General features: G+C 48.8%; 1 protein-coding gene across 1 annotated transcript; it reads left to right on the forward strand.

Moving 5' to 3' along the window:
- Positions 1–8,053: 8,053 nt before the first annotated feature.
- On the forward strand, positions 8,054–12,230 carry tyr (tyrosinase). The gene is made up of 5 exons (XM_040008813.1): positions 8,054–9,250; positions 9,639–9,855; positions 10,526–10,673; positions 10,888–11,069; positions 11,151–12,230. The coding sequence occupies exons 1-5, from the start codon at positions 8,423–8,425 to the stop codon at positions 11,396–11,398; spliced, it is 1,623 nt and encodes a 540-aa protein (XP_039864747.1). The 5' UTR covers positions 8,054–8,422; the 3' UTR covers positions 11,399–12,230.
- Positions 12,231–12,310: the final 80 nt, after the last annotated feature.

A 12,310-nucleotide genomic window follows, 5' to 3' on the forward strand; every position in this document is an offset into this window, starting at 1 on the left:
AACTTTGTAAAATCGCAAGGAAAATATATCACATTTTAAAAAGGAAGACAAGTAAAGGGGGGGGGGGGGGTTCTCCACAACTTGAGGTTTCATTTATAGAAACTGTTTCTGGATAAAGATTAGAAGCTTCAGCTCATAGTTTATGAAAATAATAGCTTTTGAGTATCTCTTCTGCACAAGCATGCACACACACACAGATGAGATGCGACAGGTACAGTTAGGTCTGTTTTCAAGACTGAGCTGAAATTCTTCTTGTGATTTTCTTTTCTTCTTTTTACAGATTTTCAAGTGCACATTAGATGTCATTAAAAGAAAAACAAAGACAACTTCCTCTTTGATCTGTGGAGGTCAGTTTTGTACAGGTTGGCTTTTAAAAGCCTGCGGGAGTTTTGTGAGATGTCAAACGTAAAACAACTGTAAGAATCCCCTCCAGCTAAACAAATCAGCCGTCATCTACCTCCTCTGTTATCTCATTACGCATGATGAGGAGGACTCTGACTGCGTGCAGTAATCGTGCTGTGACAGGCAACTTCCCTGGTGGTCTATCTTCAAATGGCTCATGCTGCCCTCTTGTGTCTGGATGAAACAGGAAAAAAAAGTTTTATGGGAATGTCTCAATCCAAACCATTACTCGACGTCACGTGGTTTCCGAGTTATTCAGGAGTTACTGAAGCCTACTGTTGTAATTTCAGGTTAAATTCTTGGTAAGTTCAAATAAAAGTACTTTTTCAAACACTCTGTGTGTGCCCTTGTCTCTCTCAGAGGAGCCCTGCGGGCAGGTTTATCGTGTGATGGTCATTCCTGTGCGCTCCACTGCGCTCCTGCGGCGAGATAAGCTGCATCCCGTGCCTGGCTACGGTAGCATGTGACCGGCTTGTGATCCTAAAGCTTGCGCAGATGACTTTCTGCCCTGAGTACTGTACCAGTCTGAAACGGAACCTGTGGAGAAAAAATCTCTCTCTTTCTCCTCCTGGAAGTTTCCACGTACAGCTGATCGTCACGATGTACCATCTGGTGTGTACCATGAGGCTATACTGACAAAGACCCATTATTACATTTCACTTCTTATGCAATTAGCCTTTAAGTGTATTTTATCAGCTATAAACGTCTTCTACATACTATTAATACACTGTCAATATATTAACAATTAATACACTGTATTTATTACACAAAGCATCTTAATCATTTGGTGGAAAGTATGACTACAACTTCAAATCTATTTACTCTTCCATTTCATTTGCAATTAAAGACTTGAAAAGCAAAGCAACTGTAACAATTTTACTGTACTTTTTCCTCTTTTGGACTAAAAGGTTGAGTTTTCAACATGATTGCTGTTAAACAGCAGCAGCATTAAAGGTTTCATTCATGATTCCATGTGGATGAACTAGTGTTTTCAGTGTCAGTAATAACCTGTATATTTGTGCAACAGAAAAACAATTCACCCCTTTCACTCTTATTGATGGGGCATGAAATTAGGTCAAAATGAAATATCACACAAGACTCTTATGCAGCCTGCATGCATCTGAACTAAAATTCCAGTCACAGAGGTAATCTTTATATATCAGAAAAAAATATTATTTGTATGTTTATTACAAAAATGGCCTTGTTTCCTAAAAATAAAGGGTGTCATGAACCGAAGTTCCGTGCGCAAGCTGGACCCAGAAGCAGAACACACACACCAGGGTAGGGGGGAATAAAGAAAGCAAATTTATTACAACTAAAGGTGTCCCGTGAGGGTAGCCGAAAAGACAACGTATGGAGCCAGAAAAAACCGAGGGGCTGGGGAGGTGAACTGCGCAGGGAACGCCGAGAGCGGGGCTGTGAGAAGCTGCAAAACAAAAGGAGAAACAGATTACTGGGGTGCGGAAAAAAGGCAGCATACGAGGGAAGGTGGAGTATACGTCTTACGGAGGTAGCCGGGCTGAGTGAACCAGAAGGGGGGGGGGCCTCCAAAAGGGTCGAGACGGCGAGGCTGATAGTGCTTCCGGATCTCAGGCGGACAGGTGGACAGGCAGGTGGCTCGCAAAAACGCCGAGTTGTGATCTGAGTACACAGGGTAAAACAGAGTCAGTTCCAATGGACAGTTTGTCATAAGGGGTTTTTTCCCGCAAGTGTACGTTACCGCTGAGAGGCGACTACGGACTGGCGTGGAGCAGCAGGTAGGGCAGGATTAAATAGTCCACCTGGTGATCGCCTGGGATGGGATGCAGGTGTAGAGTTAGCAGCCACGCCCGTGGGCGTGGGCATCCCAACAGCACCCCGGACGCCGGGCCGCGGACCATGACAGTACCCCCCCCTCAAGAGTCGCCCCCAGGCGACTGGCCGGGACCCCGCCTGCGGAGAGAAGCACGGAAAGCAGAGATGAGACGAGGGCCCAGAACGAAGGAGCGCGGGACCCAGAGGCGGTCCTCGGGGCCGTACCCCTCCCAATCCACGAGATACTGCCAGCCGCGCCCGCGCCGGCGCGCATCCAGGATCCGCCGGACCGCATAGGCCGGATGGCCGCCGACGAGCCGGGCGGGAGGAGGGGGCTCGGAAGGAGGGCACAGTGGGCTGAGGCGGACCGGCTTAAGTTGAGACACATGGAACGTGGGGTGCACACGCCGAGAGGCCGGAAGTCGGAGCCTGACCGCCACTGGGTTGACGACCCGGTCCACCTCGTACGGCCCGATGAAACGGGGAGCCAGCTTGCGGGACGTGCCCCGGAGCGGGATGTTCTCAGCAGCCAACCAAACCTTCTGTCCCGGCCGGTAGTCAGGGGCTGGGGCGCGGCGACGATCGGCGTAGTGCGCGTGTCGTTCCTTCGCGCGCAGGAGGGCGCGGCGAGCGCTGCGCCACACACGTTGGCAGCGCCGGAGGTGATGTGGGGCTGACGGGACGGAGAGAGTTAAGTCCTCTTCAGGGAACAGTGGAGGCTGATATCCGAGGGACGCTTCGAAAGGAGATAATCCGGTGGAGGACGAGGTGAGGGTGTTATGGGCGTACTCCACCCAGGGCAGGTAGGTAACCCAGGAGGAGGGGTTTTGACTAGCCACACACCTCAGCATGGTCTCCAGCTCCTGATTGAGACGTTCAGTTTGCCCATTGGATTGCGGGTGGAAACCGGAACTCAGACTGACCTTGGCGCCGAGAATGGAGCAGAAGGTCCTCCATACTTGTGAGGTGAACTGGGGACCACGATCGGAGACGATGTCCAGGGGAATTCCGTGGAGCCTGAAAACCTCAGTGATTAATGCTTGGGCAGTCTCAGCAGCCGAGGGCAGTTTGGCCAGTGGGATGAAGTGAGCGGCTTTAGAAAACCGGTCCACAACGGTGAGGATGACACACTTTCCAGAAGAGGTAGGGAGACCAGTAACAAAGTCAGGGGAGATGTGAGACCAGGGCCGGTGGGGTGTAGTGAGCGGGTGGAGCTGACCTACGGGATGCTTAGTGGATGACTTATTACGAGCGCAGACGGCACAGGCAGACACGTAGTCTCTCACGTCCCGTGTTAGCGATTTCCACCAGAAGTGTCTGCTGAGGAGGCGCGCCGTTCTGCTCACGCCCGGGTGGCACGTGAATCGTGCTGTGTGGATCCAGTGGATGACCGCTCCCCGGGCGGCGGCGGGAACGAAGCGTCGTCCTGGCGGTCCAGTCCCTGGGTCAGGGTCCCCCGGGAGCGCTCGGCGAATGGTCTCCTCAATCTCCCAGGTGAGGGCGCCCACCACGCAGGCGGCGGGTAGGATGGTGGCGGGGGGGGGCGCCTCACTGTCGGGGGAATACTGACGGGAGAGCGCATCGGGTTTGATGTTCCGTGACCCGGGACGATAGGAGAGCGTGAAGTTGAAGCGGGCGAAGAACAGGGACCAGCGAGCTTGACGTGGATTCAACCTCTTGGCGGTCCTAAGGTACAGTAGGTTCTTGTGATCTGTCCATATAAGGAAGGGCTGTTCGGCCCCTTCCAGCCAGTGACGCCATTCCTCCAATGCGAGTTTTACTGCTAGGAGTTCCCTGTCGCCGATGTCGTAATTCCTCTCCGCGGGGGTGAGACGGCGTGAGAAGAAGGCGCACGGCCGGAGTTTATTCAGGGGCCCGGACCGCTGGGAGAGAACCGCCCCAACTCCCGCATCAGATGCATCAACCTCAACAATAAACTGTTTTGAAGTGTCAGGATGGGTTAGAATGGGTGTGGACGTGAATAATTGCTTAAACTTAGCGAAGGCTGCGTGGGCCTCAGGGGACCATGTGAAAGGCTCCTTGGGTGAGGTGAGTTGGGTGAGGGGCGCGGCCACCTGGCTGTAGTTCCGTATGAAGCGGCGATAAAAGTTCGCAAACCCCAGGAAGCTCTGAGGCTTCTTCCGTGACTCCGGAACTGGCCATTCCAATACCGCTTTAACCTTCACCGGGTCGGTCTCCACCTGCCCACCTGCGAGGATGTAGCCCAAGAAGGAAATGGATGAGACGTGGAACTCACACTTTTCCGATTTGACGTACAGTCTGTTTTCGAGCAGCCGTTGCAGCACGCTCCTCACATGAATGCGATGGTCCTCAAGCGTCCTGGAAAAAATCAGAATATCATCCAGGTACACAAAAACAAACACGTTCAGGAAATCCCGTAACACGTCGTTGACTAGGGCTTGAAAAACCGCCGGGGCGTTCGTTAACCCGAACGGCATCACTAGATATTCGAAATGCCCTAGCGGGGTATTGAAGGCGGTCTTCCACTCGTCGCCCTCACGTATCCGTACCAGGTGGTAGGCGTTCCGCAGGTCCAGTTTGGTGAAGACTGTGGCTCCCTGGAGTGAGTTAAAAACAGAACTGATGAGTGGGAGGGGATATTTGTTTTTGACGGTGACGTCGTTCAGCCCCCTGTAATCGATGCACGGGCGGAGCGTCCCGTCTTTCTTTCCCACGAAGAAAAAACCTGCAGCCACGGGGGAGGACGACGGCCTAATACGTCCTGCAGCTAGCGACTCCTGGATGTAATTCTCCATGGTTTCTCTTTCGGGGCGAGACAGGTTATACAACCTGCTGGAGGGCAGCGATGCACCCGGGAGCAGCTCAATAGCACAGTCATATGGACGGTGAGGCGGGAGTGAGAGCGCCTCGTCTTTACTGAACACCTGCCGAAGATCGTGATAGTCGGAGGGCACGGAAGAGAGATCCAGTGCGGGTGGCGGGGCGGGACTCCGTTTCGCTGAGGCGGAGGGAACGGCTGACCTCAGGCAGTTCGCCAGACAAAACACACTCCAGCTCGCGATACTCTTTCCGGTCCAATCTATGTGTGGGTTATGTCTCTGTAGCCAGGGGTAGCCTAAGATAAGCGGGGTGTCAGGAGCGGGAAAAGTGTAAAAGGACAGCTGCTCTTGGTGGTTACCTGATGTGACTAACCGTACAGGCGCGGTTTGGTGAGTTATGTATGCAAACACTTGGTTGTTCAATGTGGACGCAGGGATGGGCGGTTCGAGTGGGGTGAGAGACACAGCTAACCTCTTAGCCAGCTTCTCATCCATAAGATTCTGTTCCGCCCCGGAGTCCACCAACGCGGGGCATGTAAAGGTCTGGTTAGGAGTCACAATAGTAACGGACAGTAACAATCGGGGTCTACTAGTGCTTAGAGCGCTGCCCACCCGTATCCCCGAACTCACCGGTGGGCCGGGTCGTTTGGGCGGACCGGGCAAACAGCGATGCGGTGACCGGGCCTCCCACAGTACAGGCATTCTCCAGCCCGAAATCGGCGTTCCCTCTCCTCCGGAGACAGCCGAGAGCGTCCGATCTGCATGGGTTCGGGCGGAGGAGGCGACGGAGAGCGCACACACGCAGCCGGGGGCGGGGGCGGAGAAACGCGGATCCCGGGGCGCAATACGGAGCCCATAGGCCGAAGCCGCCGCTCGGCATCCCTCTCCCGCAAGCGTCTGTCGATCCTACGGGCGAGGGATGCTAATTCTTCAAAGGATCTAGTCTCCTCGTGAAATGCTAGTTGGTCCTTCATCTGGTCGTTTAATGACCGCAAAAAAACCCCACGGAGGGCCGAATCGGGCCAACCTACGGCGACCGCTCGGGTACGGAAGTCAACTAGGTACTCCGCAATACTGCGCCGCCCCTGACGGAGCTCCAGCAACTTCTGCGCGGCATCGTCCTCCGAAACCGGAGGGGAGAACGTAGCCTGGAACTCCTCCAGGAATTCATCGTACTCACATTCGCGAATGGGGTGAGAGGTTAAGTAAGCCTCAGCCCATGCTAGAGCACGCCCCCGTAACAATCCCACGAAGTGGGAGATCTTAGCGGCATCCGTGGGAAAAGCGTGAGGCGTGCGGCTGAAAAATAAGGAGCACTGGAAAAGGAACCCCCCACACAGGTCTAACTCCCTGTTGAAGGGTTCCAGCGACGGAGGCGAAACACTGCGGTGCACGGGGTCGGGCGGCCTGGTTTGCAGCTTATCCTGAGTGTCGCTAAGCTCTTGGCAACGGTCTTGGAGAGACTGGAGCTGCTGATCGTGGCGACCGAGGATAGCGCCCTGTTTATTAATAGCGGAGCGGAGTGGATCTGCTGGGTCCATACTGGCCAGTCCGTACTGTCATGAACCGAAGTTCCGTGCGCAAGCTGGACCCAGAAGCAGAACACACACACCAGGGTAGGGGGGAATAAAGAAAGCAAATTTATTACAACTAAAGGTGTCCCGTGAGGGTAGCCGAAAAGACAACGTATGGAGCCAGAAAAAACCGAGGGGCTGGGGAGGTGAACTGCGCAGGGAACGCCGAGAGCGGGGCTGTGAGAAGCTGCAAAACAAAAGGAGAAACAGATTACTGGGGTGCGGAAAAAAGGCAGCATACGAGGGAAGGTGGAGTATACGTCTTACGGAGGTAGCCGGGCTGAGTGAACCAGAAGGGGGGGGGCCTCCAAAAGGGTCGAGACGGCGAGGCTGATAGTGCTTCCGGATCTCAGGCGGACAGGTGGACAGGCAGGTGGCTCGCAAAAACGCCGAGTTGTGATCTGAGTACACAGGGTAAAACAGAGTCAGTTCCAATGGACAGTTTGTCATAAGGGGTTTTTTCCCGCAAGTGTACGTTACCGCTGAGAGGCGACTACGGACTGGCGTGGAGCAGCAGGTAGGGCAGGATTAAATAGTCCACCTGGTGATCGCCTGGGATGGGATGCAGGTGTAGAGTTAGCAGCCACGCCCGTGGGCGTGGGCATCCCAACAGCACCCCGGACGCCGGGCCGCGGACCATGACAAAGGGTAGAATTAGTCTATTTCCTCAGCATTAGTGTTGGCTTTAATGTAGGTTGAAATGTCAACATAGTCCTTAATGTTACTGCTCTACCTGCCACATCAGTGTGTGGAAGTATTTAACCACCACAAAGTACTCTTATGATTATGTTTAATCCTATCACCTTTAACTCATAATGGTCTGTAAAGGACATAATCCCCCCTCCCCCATTCTTCATTATGAGTTAAAAGAGTTTAAAACACCTTCTGTGACAGAGACCGTTATATTATTTTGTCAAATTATAGTGAAGCTCAATCGAACCTTTTCTAAAAGAGGTTTGATGTGTCATGATATAACATGGCAAATTGAATAAAATGTCATGTTTAATATATTAAACTTTAATAGTACCCATTTTATTAGAGCACATATTCTGAGATATTCTGAGACAGTACTAAACATAATTGCTGAAGGTAGCAGATTACACTTTTGCTTTCTTTAACATCATAAAAAGACCAAGTAGAAGCACAAACTCATCCCATCCTAACACACTGTCTTAATATTTAAATTCAAGCCTGGCTTTCATTAATACACTGTCCGGTATCGCTCTCCCACCTCCTCAACTTCTGCTCCTTTCTGTCACACGTTTCTGTAGCACATCGGATCATGCATAAATTCCCGGAGAGGCTTTGCCCAAGGGAGGGGAGTACTGTACACACACACACACACACACACACACACACACACACACACACACACACACACACACACACACACACACACACACACACACACACACACACACACACACACAGCAGACATTTCTGCCCGAGGTGAAGTGGAGTAGAGGTCAGCTGGTCTCTAGACAAAGTGAAATAAGAATATTATCCTGAGCATGTGATGCTGCGTGAGATCACACACTTTTTAGAGGACAGCCCCCTAAAACAGCTCAATGAGTAGGCAGAGGACAAGGGGCTGTTGGCTGGGTGTATGAGTGTAAGGGTTGAGGGAGGTTTGGTAGCTAGTTAGATGGCAGGTTAGAGGAGTAGATATTACAAAAGTTGGAAATGTGTGAGCCTGTATTTCTCTGCTTAACTGGAAGTAACTTTTTGTAAGTGAATCTATTTGCTGGTGCTGCTTTTTGCTCTCCCTAACCTTCTGTGAGGACAAGAGGTTCTCACACTTTTAACAAGAATTTATATTCCCCCTGAGTGGAGTGCCTTTGACTTTTCACCATGAGAAGACTGTGTATGTCTTTAGTTTTCTTACAGCTGATTGGGGCTTGTGTAAGCCAGTTTCCTCGCCCTTGTGCCACTTCAGAAGGATTGTGGACCAAAGAGTGCTGTCCATTGTGGGATGGAGATGGCTCAGCCTGCGGTGCCCTGTCAGGCCGCGGTTTCTGCACAGACGTGGTCATTTCAGACGAGCCACATGGACCCCAGTACCCTCACAGTGGGATCGATGACAGAGAGCGTTGGCCTTTAGCTTTCTTCAACCGGACGTGCCGCTGTGCTGGAAACTATGGAGGTTTTAACTGTGGCGAGTGTAGGTTTGGTTACTGGGGTTCAAACTGTGCTGAGTACAGGGAATCAGTGCGCAGGAACATCCTGACTATGTCGACTGCTGAACAGCAGAAGTTCATCTCCTATCTGAACCTGGGTAAAAACACCATCAATCGTGACTATGTCATTGCCACTGGCACAAGGGCACAGATGGGAGAAAATGGTGAGAACCCCATGTTCTCTGACATCAACACCTATGACCTTTTTGTGTGGATGCACTACTATGTGTCCCGAGATGCCCTCCTGGGAGGACCAGGGAATGTATGGCAAGATATCGATTTTGCTCATGAATCTGCAGCATTTCTGCCCTGGCACAGAGTCTTCCTGCTTCACTGGGAGAATGAGATCAGGAAGCTAACAGGAGATTTTAATTTCACCATCCCATACTGGGACTGGAGGAACTCCCAGACCTGTGACGTGTGTACCGATGCCTTGATGGGTGGACGCAACTCCCTTAATCCCAACCTCATCAGCACTGCCTCTGTCTTCTCATCATGGAAGGTAAGAAAAATTGATCCTCATGCCCTGGGTTTCAGTGTGTCTTAGAATGGAAATACCCATATTTGATTATATGTGGTTCTTTAAACAGTTTTTATACATTAACTCACTGAAAGTTCATTTTCTTGTAAAAACAAGCCCACAGGATTAAGTTGGTTCATCCTGTTAATCCAACTATTTGAGAGATTTTTATTTTAAAGTTGTGATTTTTGAAAGCAGCATTGTTCTGAATACTCAGAGAGTTCCATTAGTTTTCACTAATGCCTATTAATGCCCATTTACTATTTGTAAGAAAGCCATATTAAAGCCTTATGGAGGCCCGCAGGTTTGTGAGCTATAACAGCCCAAGAAACATGTATGTTTACGCTTTTGCATTTATACATTTGTATAGGTTATCTGCACCCAGTCAGAGGAGTATAACAGCCGAGAAGCATTATGTAATGCCACGGGGGAGGGTCCATTATTACGTAATCCCGGCAACCATGATACCAATCGTGTGCAACGACTTCCCAATTCAGATGATGTGGAGTTCGCTGTGGGCCTCCCCGAGTACGAGACAGGACCCATGGACCGATTTGCCAACATGAGCTTTAGAAATGTCCTAGAGGGTAGGAGTGAGAGGCAGACACGCACATACATTTGTGTTAGTCCTCTCTTCTTTCATGTTTAATCACCAAAGTTCAGCTTAATCTTACTAAGCTTGTGAATGAGCACTGGCACATTGGAAACACAAAAGGTAGATACAAACCAGTGTGTGTACAAGGAATTGCAAACTCTAATGCAGACATCGACACTAAAACCTGCTAGTTATTTTATGTATTTATTGTTGGAGTTTAACACATCCTGCACACGTTATATCATTAGACATGCTTCCAGTTTTGTTGTAAATCACAGGCTGCCCCTTAAGCTGAGTCCTGAATTAAATTATATCAAGTGCATTTGAACGAGGTGTGAAAGAGGACATTATTTCATCAGGACATCAATTCTGTTAAAACTTCAAATGTATTTAATATGAAAATGATTCCCCCGTTGTCTCAGAGAACTTTTGAAATTAATTATAATAAATTACATTTTTTGGTCGCACAGGTGAGCTGTAAGACTTTTAAGTCGTAATATATCTCAGTTCCTTCTCATTTTTGTTCCACCAAGCTCACGTTTTTCTCTGCACAAACACTTTTCTCATATAAACCTACAAACTGTTTACTACTAAATTCATCCCTGAGTGTTATTTTCCTGTGTAAACATTGTTGCCATTCCTGTATCATGCACCTTCTGCAGGTTTTGCAAGTCCGCAGACGGGTATGGCCGTGTCAGGCCAGAGCACCTTGCACAACGCCTTGCATATGTTCATGAACGGTTCCATGTCATCAGTACAGGGTTCAGCTAATGACCCAATATTCCTGCTACATCATGCTTTCATTGACAGGTATAGTAACACTTATCCGCCCATATTATTGGCAAAAGGTAAACTGCACACACTGGGTGTAATGCAGTGAGAAAGATAAAAGTAGCGAGACCTAGAGAAGATGTAAGGATGAAAAGTTGCACATCATGTAGAATCATGATATATATTCAATTTTTTCATGTAGGTTTTTCTTTCTGTCCCTTTTCTCTTCTTATTCACTTCTTCTCTTCATTAGTATCTATGAGCGCTGGCTCAGGAACCACCAGCCTCCACGAAACAGCTACCCACGCACCAATGCCCCTATTGGTCACAATGATGGCTATTATATGGTTCCCTTCCTGCCTCTTTATAGAAACGGAGATTATTTCCTGTCCAATAAGGCTCTTGGATATGAATATGCCTATCTGTTGGACCCAGGTCAGTGCATAACTGTAAACATATCTCCTAAATGGCCTTTTCTTTAAGCTTTACTGTCCTATCCTATCTGTCTCACCATAGGTCAGAGGTTTGTTCAAGAGTTCCTGAACCCCTACCTCCAGCAGGCACAACAGATCTGGCAGTGGCTCGTGGGTGCCGGGATTCTGGGAGCTCTGATTGCTGCAATCATCGCAGTAATCATTGTTTTTGCAAGACGAAAATGGAAGCGCAATCAGAGGAAGAAGAGAGCATCAAGCTACGGGGAGAGACAGCCATTACTGCATAGCAGCTCAGAGGAAGGATCATCTTCATATCAGACCACTCTGTAACACAGGTACTGCACAACCCTGTGATGGTTATGAAGCCAATTAAAAACAAGAATCTGATTATGTTTTTTAAAATATAGTCATGTACAGATGAGCCAGTGAAGCAACTTTTAAAAAAAAGGAAAATACAGTTCATCCAAACAAGAAAAAACATATTTACACCTCAGTGTCTTGCAGGTATCTACTATGGAATCAACAGAAAGGAAGTGGGTAGTGGTGATAGCACTGATAAATCACTGATATGTTAGCAACATAGCTGTCCGTGCAGACAGTTACAGGTTTTAAAAATAACTTTACATGGGTTTGCAGGATTTGTCTAATCTAATTAGGGTAGACAACAAGAAGCAACCTCCTTTGTATTAGCGTGATGGGGACAGGTGAACCAAACCTTTAAGATTTGAGACCATTTAAAAAGAGACTATGAGCAAACAGCAGGGAGCTGCCACTGGGAGGATCACCTTAAAATGTTTTGCATTCAGTCGGCACACATTCGGAATAGAAAAATTATTTTGGGATTCCTTGAGGAAATAAGGCTCAAAGTAGTTTTTCTGATGTAGTTTTAACTTCCGGGGTTTTGTGAAAAATGCAATAAATGTAAAAAATGTACATTAACCACTGTTGTGAGTTTAGTTTGGGTGGTTAAAAATATGATTTCAGAGAAAACACTGACTAAATTTCTAATGTGCTAATGTGTGTATTTGAACTGATGCTAAAAGACAGCGTGCAGTTTTTCTTGCAATCCTCTCACAAGCAAATTAACTGTAGTTGTTACAGTGCTTACAAAGATGAATCACGAATTTGTACATGCTTCATTAAAAATCTAACTTGATGCAAATTTGCTGCCTATTTTTTATGCAATAATGTTGATAATCACTTTTAAAAATAACTAGGAGATTGTGTATTTTACAGCATGGT

Source organism: Simochromis diagramma, unplaced genomic scaffold, assembly GCF_900408965.1.
Source record: "Simochromis diagramma unplaced genomic scaffold, fSimDia1.1 OVJJ01000344.1, whole genome shotgun sequence".
In the NCBI taxonomy this organism is placed as follows: Eukaryota; Metazoa; Chordata; class Actinopteri; order Cichliformes; family Cichlidae; genus Simochromis; species Simochromis diagramma.

What these genes read in the sequence shown, in the direction of transcription:
- tyr (XM_040008813.1), top strand. Translation starts at nt 8,423, where the DNA reads ATGAGAAGACTGTGTATGTCTTTAGTTTTCTTACAGCTGATTGGGGCT. An exon ending in CATCATGCTTTCATTGACAG is followed by an intron (nt 10,674 to 10,887) that starts GTATAGTAACAC and finishes TCTCTTCATTAG; the next exon opens with TATCTATGAGCGCTGGCTCA. An exon ending in TGCCTATCTGTTGGACCCAG is followed by an intron (nt 11,070 to 11,150) that starts GTCAGTGCATAA and finishes GTCTCACCATAG; the next exon opens with GTCAGAGGTTTGTTCAAGAG.